This window comes from Hypomesus nipponensis, chromosome 28 (genome assembly GCF_054491055.1).
Source record: "Hypomesus nipponensis isolate SF chromosome 28, ASM5449105v1, whole genome shotgun sequence".
Taxonomy (NCBI): domain Eukaryota; kingdom Metazoa; phylum Chordata; class Actinopteri; order Osmeriformes; family Osmeridae; genus Hypomesus; species Hypomesus nipponensis.
The window spans coordinates 4,633,482-4,651,154 of record NC_140388.1 but is presented as its reverse complement, the minus strand read 5'-3'; the positions used below and the strand labels follow the sequence as shown (position 1 = coordinate 4,651,154).

General features: G+C 41.9%; 3 protein-coding genes across 5 annotated transcripts; 2 read left to right on the top strand and 1 right to left on the bottom strand.

Annotated features, from left to right (window-relative positions):
* The first annotated feature begins 2,022 nt into the window (after nucleotides 1-2,022).
* LOC146219583 (gamma-crystallin M2-like) lies at nucleotides 2,023-2,975 on the top strand. Its single transcript, XM_084694492.1, has 3 exons — nucleotides 2,023-2,055; nucleotides 2,289-2,531; nucleotides 2,682-2,975. The coding sequence occupies exons 1-3, from the start codon at nucleotides 2,023-2,025 to the stop codon at nucleotides 2,973-2,975; spliced, it is 570 nt and encodes a 189-aa protein (XP_084550618.1).
* A 479-nt stretch (nucleotides 2,976-3,454) lies between these two features.
* On the top strand, nucleotides 3,455-5,378 carry LOC146219582 (uncharacterized). The gene is made up of 3 exons (XM_084695221.1): nucleotides 3,455-3,768; nucleotides 4,005-4,823; nucleotides 4,965-5,378. The coding sequence occupies exons 1-3, from the start codon at nucleotides 3,705-3,707 to the stop codon at nucleotides 5,180-5,182; spliced, it is 1,101 nt and encodes a 366-aa protein (XP_084551347.1). The 5' UTR covers nucleotides 3,455-3,704; the 3' UTR covers nucleotides 5,183-5,378.
* A 260-nt stretch (nucleotides 5,379-5,638) lies between these two features.
* On the bottom strand, nucleotides 5,639-8,293 carry LOC146219581 (uncharacterized). Of its 3 annotated transcripts, XM_084695222.1 has the most exons (6): nucleotides 8,045-8,293; nucleotides 7,656-7,741; nucleotides 7,163-7,285; nucleotides 6,971-7,039; nucleotides 6,522-6,618; nucleotides 5,639-6,332 (listed from the first exon to the last, which is right to left on the bottom strand). In XM_084695222.1, the coding sequence occupies exons 1-6, from the start codon at nucleotides 8,208-8,210 to the stop codon at nucleotides 5,875-5,877; spliced, it is 999 nt and encodes a 332-aa protein (XP_084551348.1). In that variant the 5' UTR covers nucleotides 8,211-8,293; the 3' UTR covers nucleotides 5,639-5,874. The 3 variants fall into 3 exon arrangements, 1 of the variants encoding a protein (XP_084551348.1); XR_014751080.1 differs by having other exon boundaries at nucleotides 7,383-8,290; XR_014751081.1 differs by lacking the exon at nucleotides 7,656-7,741 and having other exon boundaries at nucleotides 8,045-8,289.
* Between the last annotated feature and the right edge of the window lie 9,380 nt (nucleotides 8,294-17,673).

Here is a 17,673-nt window from a genome sequence, read left to right as displayed (position 1 = left end):
CTAAAACAATAAAACGTTATTGGAATATCAACAAAACATACTTTACACTTTCTTACTGTAGGATGTCCCTGATGTGACACAGAACACTTGCTATGAGAGCATAAACACGTTTAATCAGCAGGTCATTAGTCCACATGCCCTGGGGTGGCAATTTAGCCTCTTTCAACCAGTGAGACTGAACGGGCACAAGCCAAAACAAAGATGTCCCTTGCTGCCAACTCTCATTAGTCACAAAGAGGTTGTATTAGAGAGTTCTGTATTTCCTGTAATTCTGTTCTATCCCCAAAATGAATCAGGTCATGTATACTTCAACTTTCAACTTAGAAGTGGTTTGTCAATAAACAATGACATTTTTTGAAAAAAAAAAAAAAAACTATAAATAATACATACATATTATAAATACACATTTGTAATACCATATAACTAAACTAGATATGCCAATGATATCACTTTGTTAAAACATATGTTTTTAAAATGGTATATGAGTGGTCTATAAGCATATGTAAGTTGCTAGTGAATACTATTGAATACAACTGTAATAAAAATGTTTATATTCTCTGTCTAATATTTCAAAGATTAAATAAATGAAACAGTTTTCAGGTTTCAATGCAAAGATTCCATAGCATATACAGACATACCACAGCACAGAGTTGCAATTTTCCAATAATGGATGGACCAGGAAACAGGGTCAACAGCCGAGAGGAAGAAGAAGAGTAAGGATGCGTGGTGGAAGGCAAAACAGAAGAAGAGGCAGAAGAGGCCAAGGACGTAGGCGCATATCTGATGACATAAGGCCCACTATTGTAGACCATGTTGTCAATCATGGCCTTACAATGGCTGAGGCGGGTCGAAGGGTGCAGCGGAATATTGGGAAATAAACCATGTCTTCAATAGTTCAAACGTTTCGAAGAGAGAACAGGTTTGTCCACCAATCTGCAGTGTACTGTTACAGTATACTTCCTGCAATGCTTCATATTATAGTAGTCCACTTGTATTTTACAGCATACTGAAATATACTTTATACAGTATGATGTGGATGAGAATATGTAGGCCGACAGACAGGAACGTCTGGATGTCTATAGACCGCACTAGAACAGTGCTTCATGCATAACGTTTTACCTAAGCAGTGTTTCCTGCGTTTATATATTTAAAAAAAATGTTTTTACCTTTGTGCCCCTTGTCTTTTTCTTACTGTAAATAATTTTACATACAGTAGCACTAGTAAAAGCTGTGAAAAACGAAATCCTGTCAATAACCCACATACAGTAATATGTAATTTAGTACTGTTGAAATTGATATACGCCATGTAGAAGTGCAGCCTTGTGCATTTTCAATAACGTAATTGTCATCCAAACTGTAGCCTTAGTACATCAGGTAATACTGACAAAGTACACAGTTACATTGACAACATGACAAAAACAAATTACCACCCTGTTCGTAAACAATAACACAATGACTTATCATTCTGATATGTTCATTGACATAAATATTTACTCTTGAGAGATGAACTAAGGATTTTAAGTGAATTACTAGCTTAAGCAACGTATCCATTGTGTAATGCTGTACAAATTGTTTTGATAAATACACTTACTATTTTGCACATGTTAGGGATGATGTGAAAAACGCACCAAAGCGACTGAGAAAAACTAAACTTATGTAGATGTCATCTTAAAAAAAAAAATTATATACCCTGGTTGTATTAGCAATGTCATATAATTTCACATAACCAGAACTAAACACAAAACAATAGTTACTGTAACTGAATAAAATATGTATCACATGCAGAATGTACAGTAGCTATGACTGAATGTCATTGTTAACTTTTTTGAGGCACCCTCTGTAAATATAGACAAACCCTCACAGCTCCATGCCTTTCTATGGCATGTTGCTGGCTCAGGATTTTTTCACAATGGGCTTCTCTGCCTGTTAGGTATAAAAAGAAAGGGTTAAGCAGGTAGGAGTCAGTTCAGGATCAAGAGCAAGAGCAGTAACAACAGCAACAGCTGAGCCATCTGAGCCAAAATGACCACCTTTAACATGAACATGATGAGCAAGGTAGGTACCACTATACTTTTCTGACATTTACACCAGTATTGATGTGGATTGCACAGCTAGGGATGTTCTGGGTGGCATCTTGGTATTAACTGTAGATGCTGCTGCCATGTTGGAGTTGAACGCTTTTTTATTAGGCCAGTGCCATAGATCAACTCCTGAGATTGATATTTAATTGTCAGACTGTTCAATTAAAAGCATTGTAAAAAAAAAAAAAATCTTTTTTTTCTATTCAGATCATCTTTTACGAGGACAGGAACTTCCAGGGCCGGTCCTACGAGTGTATGAACGACATGTCTGACATGTCCTCCTACATGTCCCGCTGCCACTCTTGCAGGGTGGAGAGAGGCTGCTTTATGGTCTACGACCGCACCAACTACATGGGTAACCAGTACTTCATGAGGAGGGGCGAGTACTCAGACTACATGAGTATGATGGGCATGAGCGACTGCATCCGGTCTTGCCGTATGATCCCCATGGTAAGAAGTGAACCTACTCTCCAGGCACTGGGTTGCCTCTGTTGTTATGTCTATGTATCAATGTATTTGTGCTATGGGATGGGGTTTCACTTAATATGCATATTTATATTTATATATTTTATATATGTTTAAATCTGTGTCCCACTACAGTACAGAGGAAACTACAGAATGAGGATCTATGAGAGGGAGAACTTCGGAGGTCAGATGTACGAGATGATGGACGACTGTGACTCCATCATGGACCGTTACCGCATGTCCAACTGCATGTCCTGCAACGTGATGGAGGGCCACTGGCTGATGTACGAGCAGCCCAACTACAGAGGCAGGATGATGTACATGAGGCCTGGAGAATATAGGAGCTTCGGACAGATGTTTGGAGGCATGGGAGGCATGGGCGGCATGAGGTTCATGAGCATGAGGCGCATCATGGATTCGTACTACTAGATCATTTGCACTTAATAAAGGAATCTTTAAAAAAAAACATAATCAGTTTTATTTAACATGAACCATAAAAACATTTTCTTCACAATGCCATTTTTATTGCTATGTCACATTTTGGGTAAATTGGGAAATCTTTCTGTGTGCTGTAGGCTGACATGAAAGTGTACTGTACCAGAGGCTGTCTAAAGGGGAGCATGTTCACTCCCTATAGGGGATTATCACGCTTCCGGGTTTCATGGGCGGGATTTGTCAACTTTGTGCATGTCCACTTCCGGCGCAGTTAAACAATGGCTGAAACGAAGGCTAGATGTCACTGCTCTGTTCCACTTTGTAAATCGAACAAACAACGCCAACCCTACTTAAGTTTCCATGGATTCCCGACTGAATTGAGTCTAAGGAAGAAGTGGATTAAAGCGGTTCGCCGGGATGAGGGGCCAAACTTTAAAATAAAACAAGGTAGCACGTTTGTTTGTAGCCCGGCACTTTAGTGAATCAGACTACACTAACGCTACAGGTAGTGCTAGCAGGCTAGCGTTAGCTGACGTGGCTAACTTTACCAACCGAGGTCGCATCAAGCGTCTGCAAATCGGTTCTGTGCCCTCCCGTTTCCAGTGGAACAACTGGGGACTGCCAAGAAGGGAGTCTGCTTATAAAAGAGCATCAACTCGCTTAGGCCATGACGTTTGTCCAGCCCTTCCTCTGGAGCAGCCCCTACCATGTGAGGAAGAGGCGATGGAGGAGGTCGCAGCTTCGGTGGTGATGACAGAACATGATTACGGTTCTGCTCTTAAACCAGGTATGTCAGTGTTTGCCGGTGTTCTGAAATGTTGGACTACCTCCTCATGATGACCTACCAGCTTCATCACAAGTACAAACATTGCATTTTATATCTTACTTGATTAAACGTAAAGGTGAATATTGAGCTATAAAAAGCTATTTCATGTAGCTTTAGAGGTCCAAAAAACTTCCAATATGCAAGTCACAGACAAAATCTGGGTCAGATGTTTAAATTTTTTCTCTCCCCTCATACAGGTGCACTGGATGCTGCTGCTGCACACATACAGCAACTGGAAGACAAAATCAAGGAGCTGACAACAGAGCTGTCACAGCTGAAAGTGGGTGAAGTGCATTTTCACCGATTTTGTGTCTCAGACAAGGACATCCTTTATTACACAAGATTCACGTCAAGATATGTTTTTTGTCACTTCTGGGAGGCAATTCAACCATCTGCCTCCATGGTGGTTTATTGGTCGAAAGCTCAGAAAAAGGGACAAACATTTGAACCCATTTCTCCCAGTCCAACGCGTAGGCTGCAACTGGTTGATGAGTTTTTTCTTTTCTGCTGCAGAGTTGCTGCAGGCCTGCAAGAGAAGGTGCTGGCTGACATGTTTCAGGTCAGTGTGTCCACTGTCTCCCGTGTTGTTATAACGTGGGCCAACTACCTTTACCTGCTCCTTGGCTCCCTTCCCATCTGGATGAGTAAACAGCAAGTCAAGAACACCATGCCAAGCAAATTTGTGCAGTACAGTCCAGATGTTCGTGTAATCATCGACTGCACCGAGGTGCGATGCCAGAATCCATCATCCCTCACTCTCCAGTCTGAGGTTTTCTCATCGTACAAAAACACGACAACCTTGAAGGGATTAATTGGGATTGCCCCATGTAGTGCTGTGACTTTTGTGTCAAGTCTCTTCACCGGCTCCATCTCTGACCGAGAGCTGACTGAACAAAGTGGACTGCTGGACTTACTGGAGCCAGGAGATGGCTGCATGGCAGACAAGGGTTTCACCATCGAGAAGCTGCTAGCTGACCGTGGGGCAATGCTGATTATACCACCCTTCAAGATGACAGGTAGGCATGAAAGGAATGAACATTTCAAATTAAAACTGTGACCAAAATGATAATCATTAAGGTATGCAGACAAATGTTTAAAAAAGTACTGAGGCACTCACTGAAATAATAGAAATGAACTTATTTCATCTCTAACCACAGCGCAGTTCACCAAAGAGGATGCTCTAAAAACACAAGCAATCGCCCGACTTCGAATCCTCGTGGAAAGAGCAATACGCAGAGTCAAGGAATATCGCATCTGGGAACACACTCTCCCTCTAACCTTGTCTGGGACAGTCAACCAGCTGTGGACCGTCTGCTGTGTGATGACCAACTTCCAGGGACCACTTGATTTAAAAGGCTACATCCCTGTTGAATAGTGTTTCCCCCGATCACATGCATTCAACTGTATACTGAATACATTGTATATATTGAATGAGATGTATATAATGAATGAGAAGTCATTCATCTATAATCAATTGTAAAGGTCAGTCCATCCTGAAAGTATTCAAATAATGTAAATATGTAAATAATGTACTCAGAAAAAGGGAATTAATAAAATCTTTTATTCATTCATTTCCTTTATTCATTCAGTTCATTTCACTTTCTGCTGAAGATACACATTCATATATGTACCAAAGAAGTACAGGTCCACCTTCTTTTTCATCTCTTTTATCATTTCATCATCCCTCCAGACCCTTTCGACTGTTAAGTCTCCCTCAGTATCTGTTATAAAATCGCACCAACTCAATCCAGTTACTGCCAGTTGGCCTTGAACCTGCCAGTGGTATTTATGATTCTGCTTCAGTTTTGCCTGACCATTCACAAGTTTTACATGTCCTGCCTCAGAAATGCTGGAGATGTCTGGGCACTTAACTTCAGCAAGCCCAAAACACGGAATGGCACTAGGGTCATATACCCTCGCATCGGGGCTAGCCCCGATGTGAGGAGCATCGGGATGGATAACAAATCCACAGCGTGAGACATTACATTGAAATGTTTTGAATATTGTTCCAGCACCTGTGGCTCGCGTTCAAGGCCCCTTTTCATGGCGGGAGTCTGGTGTACTCCCTTAAGTATCCGCCCTGCCAGGGTCTGACCAGAAGACGGCCCTTTCACATGGCCTTTCACATTCTCTAGGCTTGCGTAAAGCTTGCCATAATGGGCACTCAGACTGCTCACGTGTCTGCTCCTCTCTCTCAGCTGCCATCTCGTGTGTCACAGTTAAGCTGTCCAAATGGAGAAACTGTTGGGAGTTTGGGTCAACGTTTGGAAAAGTAGTGGGAAATGTTGACCCCTCTAAAGGCAGTTTAGGGAATGTTGGTGCACCTGGGTGTTGGACATAATTTCCGCGTTTGACCACAGGAGGACACTGGTAGGACAGGGGTGAACCTCGCGGCACAGGTCCGAACCTGGAGTCGACCATGGAGAGTTGAGACAAGCCATGCAGCACTGAGGATATTAGTGGTTGCGGCCTGAGGTTTTTCAGTCCTTCCCCAAGAGACAAGACTTGCGGGTCTGGGAGGGATCCTGAAATGTAAAATTAAAAACAGTAAGTGTTAAATTATCCACACATCTCTTGTCTTTCTGGAGAATTGCTCACTGCTGTTACACTACTGTGTGTTATATTTGCTACATAATTATGTGTATAAAAGTGGCAAGATACAATTATGTATTATACGGCAGCCAACAGTATGATATTAGTTACAGTAACATTACCTGTGTATGCTTGATAGAGTGTTGATTTGCATACACTCCTGGCAGATGGCTTTGGTCTCCTAACAACCAAGTCCTGAACCGGCTCTGCATGGATCCCCTGGGAATGATATTAACAAGTAGCCATGATTGTAATAGTATCTTGCTTGTAATGGTGTAAACACTATGCTCGCGGTAGCCACACAGAGTGGCACCGCTTCCAATTCACTCCCATGTTAACCAATGTAGCCAGACGTACAGCTGCGCTGCACCGCTTTGAATAGACTTCCAGTCTATTTTTCAGCTGCCCTGTGTGCCACGCTTCGCTCCGCGAACAGTGTGTCCCAGGCGTAACGTTTGGGATACACTGCTCGTGGAGTTAAGGGTGGCACTTGGGGCAGCTCACGCCACGGCTGAAAAATAGACTGGAATTCTATTCAATGCGGTGCAGCTCCGCGCGGCTACAATGTTACCTTTGTCCTTGGTCGATGCCATGTTTGCAGAGAGCTTGTGCAGGCCACAGGTGGTGGTACAGCTCTCACCTGCAGAACAAGAGATAGAAAAGCAAACCGGGATGTGCTTGTTAACAATCAAAGGTAGACCTCTAGAACCAGTGTCACTCCAATCAACCTGCCCTTGTTAACATCCCAGACCACAGCCCTCACCTGCAACATGCTGTAATGGGCACTCTGGAACAACAAGGCCACTAGATGGTTGCACAGAACCTTGCCTGCTGTACAGCTGCATGAGGTTTCTTGAAGTTCGGCTGCATCAGCTTGGAAAACAATCTACATTAAAGACAACACTAATAATGTTAGTTGCTAAAGTTAAACTAAAATGAAAATCTTGTTGCAAATGATACAGAAATGTAAGAAAGAGCATTACAATTAACCAAAAATCCTAGGAAATCTGCAACCGCAGTCTAGGAAATCTGCAACCGCAGTAGAGTAGTTAACCCCTTACACCATTAACTTGCTGGATTCAACAAAAAGGATATTAAAGAATTTAAATGCAAAGTTACATTATCATGATATATATTGATATTTGCATACCGTACGTATGTCACAAATCACATGGCTGTTGACTGACTTGATGTAAACAGGCAACAGTGGAAGGGGTTACATTTCTTGCCATTATGCCTTAGCTTCTTAAAATAACCTTCAAATAATGGGGCTGTTCTCGCTTCTTCATCGACCTGTAACACCTAGACCTGACAGCCACCGCCCTGTCAATGATGTTGGACACTGGTGGACAAAATAATTAATGCATATACTGTGGATTTTTCATTCTAGCAAAAGGGACACTCCTATGCTGACGTTAGCTAGCTGACACTGACAGAGGCTAACGTTCTTCCTATCAGAATACAAATTAAAAGGGTGAATTGACTCAGCCTCATTTAAAGGTGAATAATCTTACTTTACTTGGATTTAACGTAGGTTAAACACATTATAACCATACGAACATCTGAGCTGACGCCAAACTGACGTTAGCATAAGCTAACCTACCTAGCTAATGTTATGTTAGCTAGCTAGCTAGTAGCCACTCACCTTCGTAGTCGTAGATGAAGTTCTCGAAAAAGAAACTGTATCCCTTGTCCACTTTGGAGCGGGCTGTGATGGAGTGTTGTTCAGTTAGTCGATGTACGTCAGAAAAAGTTATTTTGGGTAAATTTACCAGGGATGCAGTATAAGTTAACTTATAATCGTCCATCATAGGTTCGCCAGAGTGATGAGTGATCCACCGGAAGTGGCAGTGCACAAAGATCACTGAATGCGGAAGTACTACGTATCAGCGTGATAATGGCCTATTAAGCCCCATTGTATCGAATTTTGTTTTGTTGCAGTTACACCAGACATCCACTGGGCGTGATCGCGGTCCAGTGCAAGAGTCTGTGAAGCTATGCAATAATGAAAAATCTACGTTTTTACCATTCATATTTCAGCTAAACGGTACTTGTAAATCAGCATCTGAATAAAAATGTATCGAGAAGTGGGCAGTGTAGTTGCTGAAAATGTACTTATTTTATTGATGACACTCAATTTGTAAATTTGCTCCGACTTTTCGATAACGTACAGTAGCTAGCATCGCCGTGCAGTGCAGACACTAGCTAGTTGCTGCGTTTTATCATAATCCTATCAAATGAGTGAAATACAAACACAAATGTTATGAGCTATCGAGCCTATATCTAACACACGTTTAAATACAGCTTAACTTGACTTAGTGTGACAATAAACTCAATGCAATTGAATGCCGTCTGACAAAGCGCGCTAGCGAGCACATAAGTACACGCAGCGCAATGACGTACATCCTGTCTTAATAGGCTGTTCGAAAACAACGGTTTATAAGATACCTTACCCCGAAGAGAGCTGTCTCGTTAGACACCTGTCTAGTAAGACATCAAGGATTAAGACAGCTGTCAAAGTTTTCGAACAGAGCCAATTAAGGAGAACCTGTCAGCTGTGTTGTCGCCTCCAGTTAAATAAGGAAGTGACCAGAGCTTACCGCAAACCAGTATATCTGGTCGTTCGATTTGAGACAGAAAAGCGACTTTAAAAAAATCTAACACCCTGCAGTGTGTATTTTGTTTGCCTCCCCTTTCGAATTCAACATTCAAATTATTAGACAAAAAATGTTATCCTGAGAAAGGTGGATTTTGAGGGGTATAGTATGGTGGACGATATGTGTAAATGCGCTGCAAACTAAGAAAACACATGCAAATAGACAAAACACAAGCAAATTAAGAAAACATCTTCATTAATTTGACATCACATGCGCAGCATTCAGCAAACGCGCTGCAAATACACACAACACAACCACCTACATAAACACGCTGCAAATACGCGTTGCAAAAACGCTGCAGTAGGCTACATAAACGCATTGCTAAAACGAAAGCACGCAGACCAAAAACGCTGCATCCAGTTTTCACAAAGGTAGTTTTCCAGGCCTCTAGGGGGAGAGCCAAGTGGAACATCTTGATTTTCGGCCCCATGGAGCGAGAGAGAGAGCATATGAAAAGTTTGGACCAACATCGAAGTAAGTCTTTAGAAAAACTGTAGAAGAGGAGGGGCACAAAATGAATACCAATCTTTTTATGTTGCCTCTTTACTTAAGCAATAGGCCCCAAGAGGCCGTGGTCTGATTTTAGAACAGGTAAGGGGAGTTGTTAGGCACGACGCGAAGCGGAGTGCCGAAAACCCCCTTACCTGTTCTAAAATCAGCTAAACCACGGACTCGCGGGGCTTATTGCTTTTCTAAAACTGTTACTACAAATATTTGATATGGTACATCAATAAAAACAATTAGAAAACAAAATAGTTTAATAATTAACCGTCATTCTTCCGCTACTACAAAGTATAGTTCCTACAATCGTTGCCACGCAACAGCCAGATGGACATCTTTGCCGTCTTTTTCAATTTGAAATATTCGATGCGCAGCAATATGGAATGTTAAAGAATGTTATGAGGACAACCTGTGAGGTTATGGTGGATTTTACAACGGCATGGAACGCAATATAGCCAATTACAATCAAGGATGGGAACAACCAGTTTTAGAATTTGATTTTGGTCCCCTTTCCAAAACAAACTTCTCATCTTCCCTCTCTGGTTCGAAAATCACGCTCTTCCACTTAACGCTCCCCCTAGAGGCCTTGAGCACTTCCGTTGTGTTATCTGGATGAAGTGTTTTTCTTTTTGCAGTTGTTTTCAGGATTTGCATGCTTTCCTTTTTGTATGTAGCTAAATCAGGGCCAAATGATTTGTTAATTTGAAAAAAAGTTTTGGTCGAAATCTTGTTTTCAGATTCAAAATTCGGCTTAAATTTTTTAAGTTTTTTTTTAAGTTTTGACTTTTGGCCCCGATTTTGCGTAGGGGGCGTGGCTTCAACTCAGAGGCGGGAATTATGAGTGACAGCCTAACAAAGAAGACTTGGCAGTCGGCATGGCGTCCGCTCCGCCAACCCAGTCTCATACTTCATATGTATGACACGGGTTTACACATCTATTTTGCGTGCCATATATACTCCAAATCGGAGATCACTAATTAGACGTGTGTGGTAAATATTGAGATGATAGTTGTCTCGAGTTATAAAAAGTTAAATCAGAAATCATTTTTTTAACTTTTGAATCTGAAAACATGAAATGTGAAACTGAAAATATGAAAGTGAAAATGAAAATTAATAACTTATTCAAAATAGTTCCAGAATTTAATCAAAATTGTATTCAACCTGAAAAAAAAATTGGTACACTTATTTTTCTTTCTTTCTTTTTCACATTTTCGACCAAAACATACATTTTCAATGTCATGCTTTAGTTTTTCGACTTAAGATTTTTTGTTCAAATTAACAAAACATTTGGCCCTGATTTAGCTCCATATTTTTGCAGCGCGCTTCTTTATTTGCAGCGTGTTTATGTAGTTGGTTGTGTTGTGTGTATTTGTTTGCAGAATGCTGTGCATGTCAGGTTCCTGAGCGGTTAGAGCATCGGGCTAGTAATCTGAAGGTTGCCAGTTCAATTCCTGGCCGGTGCACATGACGTTGTGTCCTTGGGCAACACAACTTCACCCTATTTGCCTCGGGGAGAATGTCCCTGTACTTATTGTAAGTCGCTCTGGATAAGAGCGTCTGCTAAATGACTAAATGTACTGTAATGCATGTGCTGTCAAATACATGAAGATGTTTTCTTAATTTGCTTGTGTTTTGTCAATTTGCTTGTGCTTTGTCTATTTGCAGCGCGTTTGCACATGTCGACCACTGTAGTATAGCTCCATCGACCTCCATTCATTCTGAACTGGACCATTAGCGCCCTCATATGGAACTAGGGGTAGAAGTTCCACCATGGAACTGCAACCAGTTCAGAAGCCGGAAGTTTCCCGAGAGTGGTAGCAGAGAATATCTAATAGAGGGTTTTCACCAACGTCACATTCTGGGCAGTAACCTGGATGCGCGGCCATATTGGAGGCACTCGGTGTAAACAACTGAACTGAGTACAACCAAAGAATGTATATTCTATACTATTTGGTACAACTGTAGCCATGTCTAAACGACCGAAATGGTCATCAAAACGCGCCCAAGATCCAAAGGCAGATAGGGAAGGACTTGGACCACAAGAAAAGGGTCGGTATTTTGAGAAATTAGGATTTATTGGCGGTGCAGATAATATACCAAATGTTTTTCTCGATCTGCCCTATTGGTACAAAGTGAAACACGGCAATAATTCACAATTTTCCTTGACGACGTTCGGGATATACTTCAGTGCCAGCGCTTTGTTGTGATGCGGAGTGCCTCCAAGATGGCAACTTCCGGTCCGATGACACGTCGTGAAAACCCTCTATGGCTGTTTATCAATCCGGAGAACGCAAGTACATTCTTTTTGAAGAACATTCAAGTTCATGCAAGCGTCCTTGAGAGAATGGTCTCGCAAGGACGCAAGGACGGAGAATGAATTGAGATGGTTAGGGGTTTTCCTGGACTCGCAGCATTATGATAACACTGACGAACTACAAAAACTAGAAAATGGTCCCTCTACCTTTAATTTTACGTTTTCTGTAGCCCTTGCTAACTTACAGTACCTAATGTTAACTAAGTTATTGAAAAGTTGGAGCAAATTTACAAATTAGCCGTTTCATCAATAAAATAAGAACATTTTCAGCGACTACACTGCCTATTTCTCGTCACATTTTAATTCAGATGCAGATTTACAAGTACCGTTTCGCTGAAATATGAAAAGTAAAAGATTACAGTTGTGAGGTTTGTCCGCCTCGCTTGACATCTTGCAATGACTTCTGGGGAATCAGAAGCGTTCTCGCTGGTCAAGTCACCATCCGATGTATTCCCGAGAAAAGGGCGGAACAGCCATGGCTGTTTATCAATCCACGTTTTTTTCCGTTCTTGTGTTCTTGCGAACTCGTTTGACGTCATCTTTCATTTCCCAAGTACGGTTCCAATCCAAAGAACACAAGTCACCAAGAACGCCAAAAATACCCGGAAATGTTCTTGATCCGCCTCTTTTATCGAGGATGCATCGGATGGTGACTTGACCAGCAGGAACGCTTCTGATTCCCCAGAAGTCATTGCAAGATGTCAAGCGAGGCGGACAAACCTCACAACTGTAATTTTTCACTTTACATATTTTTATATTTCATACTTTTCAGCTAAACGGTACTTGTAAATCAGCATCTGAATTAAAATGTGATGAGAAATAGGCAGTGTAGTCCCTGAAAATGTTTTTATTTTATTGATGAAACGGCTAATTTGTAAATTTGCTCCGACTTTTTGATAACCTAGCTAGCATCTCAGTGCAGACACTAGTTAGCCTAAATAAACGGTGAACTTATATATCTGGCTCCGTCATTGTTCTAGCTTTGCAAAGCAAGCTAAATTAAGCCTATAGCAACCTATGTTACTATTATAATGTGTAACGGACAGACTCCCAAGACAACAGGTACTGGATCCAAGTGCAGATTTATTTAGGCGTGGTCAGACAAGCAGGGGTCATACACAGTCAGAGAGGAAATCCAAAAGGGTAGTCAGGTCACAGGCGTAGGTCAAACAGGTGTGGACTGGGAAATGAAGGCTAGGCTTGGGCAAGTTCCACAGGACAGGCAAGGGTCTGGATCACGGCGTCTAGGAATAGTTCAGATAAAGCAGATACAAAGTTGGGGGCAAAAACAAGGTCAGTATATCACAGGGTCTATCCGTATATTGCTTAGAATGTTACTCTACTGTTAACAAGACTCAGCACAGAGTGAAGGGAGTGACTGGCTTAAATACAGAGCAGAAGGGAGTGGACTGATTGGTTTCATTGTTTGCAGGTGTGAAGAGGGAGTACCCTCTTAGTACTCTGGTGATGCTGATCTGAGACAGGGGGACCTGATTGTCACATAATGATGATGAGTGTTGTTTTTACTATTACTAGCTTATTGTTAATGCCATCGTTAGTGTTGACAAATAACAATATAACGACCATATTGTGGCTATCAGACATGATTTATTCATATTCGTCTTTGCTCCAGAATAACATGTAAACAATAATGACGCCGTAACATGCCACGATATTACAACTAATTATATTATGCTATAATTACGTTTGTCATGCCGTGAGCATAGTAGCGTTCATTACAAAATGGTTAAATCTGCTTTAAAGTAACGGACATAAACTCTACAAACAACCGTCATGTATGTGTGAAACCATTTGTAAAAGGTGCTACAATAAAGGTAAGCAAATGTAGATTATCAAGCCCTTCTCCTTGTTCTGATTCAGCTCAGGTAAATCAGCGATTTGCTGATGTTCCCTTTTGTGCTCGTCCCCTGTTCGTATCCGCGAACACGTTTCCAGGCAACTTTTCTTGACGTAAGCAAATAAATGGGATGCTGGTTTACCCATTTCGGATTGGTTTCAAACTTGCAAAAAAAAACTTGCAAAAAAAACTTGCAAAAATCTGGAAAAATTATTCTAGGAAAAAGCTAGTAGTATGAACCATGTTCGAGAATCGAACAAAAACTATTGGGGGAGATAGTTTTAGATATGTTGACTGGAGTTAAAGGTGACATGAAAACTTCATTTTATGAGGTTATTTAACATTAATATGAGTTCCCCTAGCCTGTCTTTGGTCCCTCAGTGGCTAGAATTTTCGATAGATCTAAACAAAGCCCTGGGTGTTCTTCTCCGCCTTTGACAAAATGAAGGCTCAAACACTCTGTTTGAAAATCTCCTCCAAGTGACGTAGATACGAGAAAGGTTACCTTCCCTCTCTGCTTTGCCCGCCCAGATCATCTGGCCCGCCCATGAGAAACTGAGCTACCGTCGTGCAAGGGCAAGTGCGATATCGGTTTTTCCTGGAGAGACATCATGGGGAGCAAACAAACGAAGCACAACAGTTGCTCAGTGCTTGGATGTACAAATGCAAGCACAAATCTTTATTTAATTCCTTCATCCGAGCCTCTGCACAACCAATATCTCAATTTTATTTTCGCTGGAAATGCTCCGACACAACTTCCCAAAGTTTTGCATGTCTGCGCCAAACATTTCAGCCACTACTGTTTCCTCAACTTGAGCCAACACAAAGCTGGCCTTGCTGAAATTAAAGGTGACATGACATGCTGTTTTTGGATGCTTTTATATAGGCCTTAGTTGTCCCCTAATACTGTATCCGAAGTCTCTTTCCCGAAATTCAGCCATGGTGCAGAATTATAGCCACTACAAGTAGTCCCACAATCAGCTTTCCTCAGAACGCGCTGTTTCTGTGTCTGTAGCTTTAAATGCTAATGAGGAGGAGAGGGGCGGCAACATGCGCTAATGTTTACAGGATGCATCGCAATGGCTCGTTGCCCCCATTGCTGTAAGATGCCTCGAATTTAGCCATTCTCATCTGATCACCCTGGTTTGCAGAGGTGCACACTCAGTCATTTCAATGTGGAGAAAGGCGGATATCGCGAGCCATAACACCAACAGCAGAACGGTTATCCAAATAACAAAGAAGTGTACAACACTCGCGTTACAGCGTTTGTATTTACACACACACTTGATGCCATTTATCTTTACGTTAGCAACAGTAACTCAGCTGTTGGCTGCAGAGCTAATGTAACAGCCACATTCTAAGGGTAGCAAGCTAGGTAACCATTTACAGTAAAGCAACAAAATGATATAGCGTTAGTTAACTTACTTGTCCAAGGTTTGTAGCTTGACCAAGGAGATTTAGTAATGATCCAGAATTTAATTTCAGCAAGGCCAGCTTTGAGTTGGCTCAAGTTGAGGAAATGTTTGACGCAGACATACAACACTTTGGGAAGTTGTGTCGGCGCATTTCCAGCGAAAATATAATTAAGATACGGGTTGTGCAGAGGCACGGATGAAGGAACAAAAAAAAAAGATGTGTGCTTGCATTTGTATATCCAAGCACTGAGCAACTGTTATGCTTCGTTTGTTTGCTCGCCATGATGTCTCTCCAGGAAAAAACGATATCGCACTCGCCCTTGCACGGTGGTAGCTCAGTTTCTCATGGGCGGGCCAGATGATCTGGTCGGGCAAAGCAGAGAGAGGGGAAGTAACCGTCCCCCTATCTACGTCACTAGGGGGAGATTTTCAAACAGCGCAATTGAGCCTTCATTTTGTCAAAGGCGGAGAAGAACACGCAGGGCTTGGTTTACACTTATCGAAAATTCTAGCCACTGGGGGACCAAAGGCAGGCTAGGGGAACTCATATTAATGTTAAATAACCTCATAAAATGAAGTTTTCATGTCATGTCACCTGTTTTTCTGGATCATGACTAAACCTCCTTGGTCAAGCTACAAACCTTGGACAAGTAAGTTAAATAAAGCTATATCATTTTGTTGCTTTACTGTATATGGTTACCTAGCTTGCTACCCTTAGAATGTGGCTGTAACAATAGCTCTGCAGCCAACAGCTGAGTTACTGTTGCTAACGTAAAGATAAATGGCATCAAGTGTGTGTGTGAATACAAACGCTGTAACGCGAGTGTTGTACACTTCTTTGTTATTTGGATAACTGTTCTGCTGTTGGTGTTATGGCGTGCGCGATATCCGCCTTTCTCCACATTGAAATGACTGAGTGTGCACCTCTGCAAAGCAGGGTGATCAGATGAGAATGGCTAAATTCGATGCATCTTACAGCAACGGGGGCTACGAGCCATTGCGATACATCCGCTGTAAACATTAGCGCATGTTGCCGCCCCTCTCCTCCTCATTACTAATGAGATACTAATGACATTAGCATTTAAAGCTACAGACACAGAAACAGCGCGTTCTGAGGAAAGCTGATTGTGGGACTACTTGTAGTGGCTATAATTCTGCACCATGGCTGAATTTCGCGAAAGAGACTTCAGATACAGTATTAGGGGACCACTAAGGCCTATATAAAAGCATCCAAAAACAGCATGTCATGTCACCTTTAATAGAATAAAAACGACCGGACGAGTCGGATAGAAAATCGGAAATGCAATACCACCTACATCCACCGGGGCTGTTGCCTCAAGCCGAGAGGTGGGGGCTTGGTTCTCGCTGGTCAAGTCACCATCCGATGCATCCTCGATAAAAGGGGCGGATCAAGAACATTTACAGGTATTTTTGGCGTTCTTGGTCATAGACATGAAAAAGAATAGACGCCGCATCGAACGCTACCTACTGGCGCTGACGAGACGTGGGGCCGCCATATTGGAAAGGTCCGATCGCTCCACTCAGTGAAATCTGTTTGGTTGGGGCAATGAGCTGTCAGCGCATTTAATTAATCATACCGCACTCAATACCATACGGATTTTCACACAGTTTTTTTTTGCTGCAACGGTCATACATGTAGCTATGATACAGGCCACATTTCGGCGTATTTTAATATTCATAGTGGGCCTTTCCTTTAAACCCTTTCCTGCCGGACCATTCAAATATGGGCATTAAAATGCCCATGGTTCCCGCGTCAATATCTTTGCCGTCCAAATGCCGATTTTATTTCTGAAAACTGCCAGATACTCATGACAACTTAAGCTCAAAGTACATGTCATTGGTTAGGGGTTACTGGGAAGGGGGAAATAAATGTATCGTCAGCAATGGGAGCCATTGTTTTCCGAGGCGGAGCCAGAGCGGAGACCATGGGAGATTGCCTCCTGTGTTAGATTCACAGCTTCGAATTGAAATCGGAGACGATATTATGAGTAAAGACAAGTTTCTTAATATGTGTTGTCAATATTGTCGACTAAAAGTCTAAACTTTTTACTTACGAAGAATTTGTTTGTGGGAGTGACGTGAGTTATTTGAGCAAAGAATTACGTGTCCGGCTTGGCCGTTTTTGATAGGCAGCTATGACAGTAGTAGCACTGTTTAGCCTCGATTTTAGCAGCTTTCTGTGAAATTTGAAAAAACAACATGAACTTGCTAGATTATATAAACTATAAGCTAAATGTACGTGCCTTGTTTGGCCAATTCGGTCAATTGTGGAAGAAGTAGCCTACTATAGCGACTGCCCTGATGCCTACAGTCGGTGCCACTTGTGTAAAATTTGCTGGCCAATGTTTTCCAGTAATATCTGTTTTATTTCTACAATAGCATTTTTGTGTCAGTTGAGTCATCTAAGTCAGTGTTATGGAATATGACATATCAAGTCTTAGTTCATAGCCGGGTATACACCGACCGGTGCAGTAAACATAGGGGGCTAGGCTAGCTTGCTAGCTACAA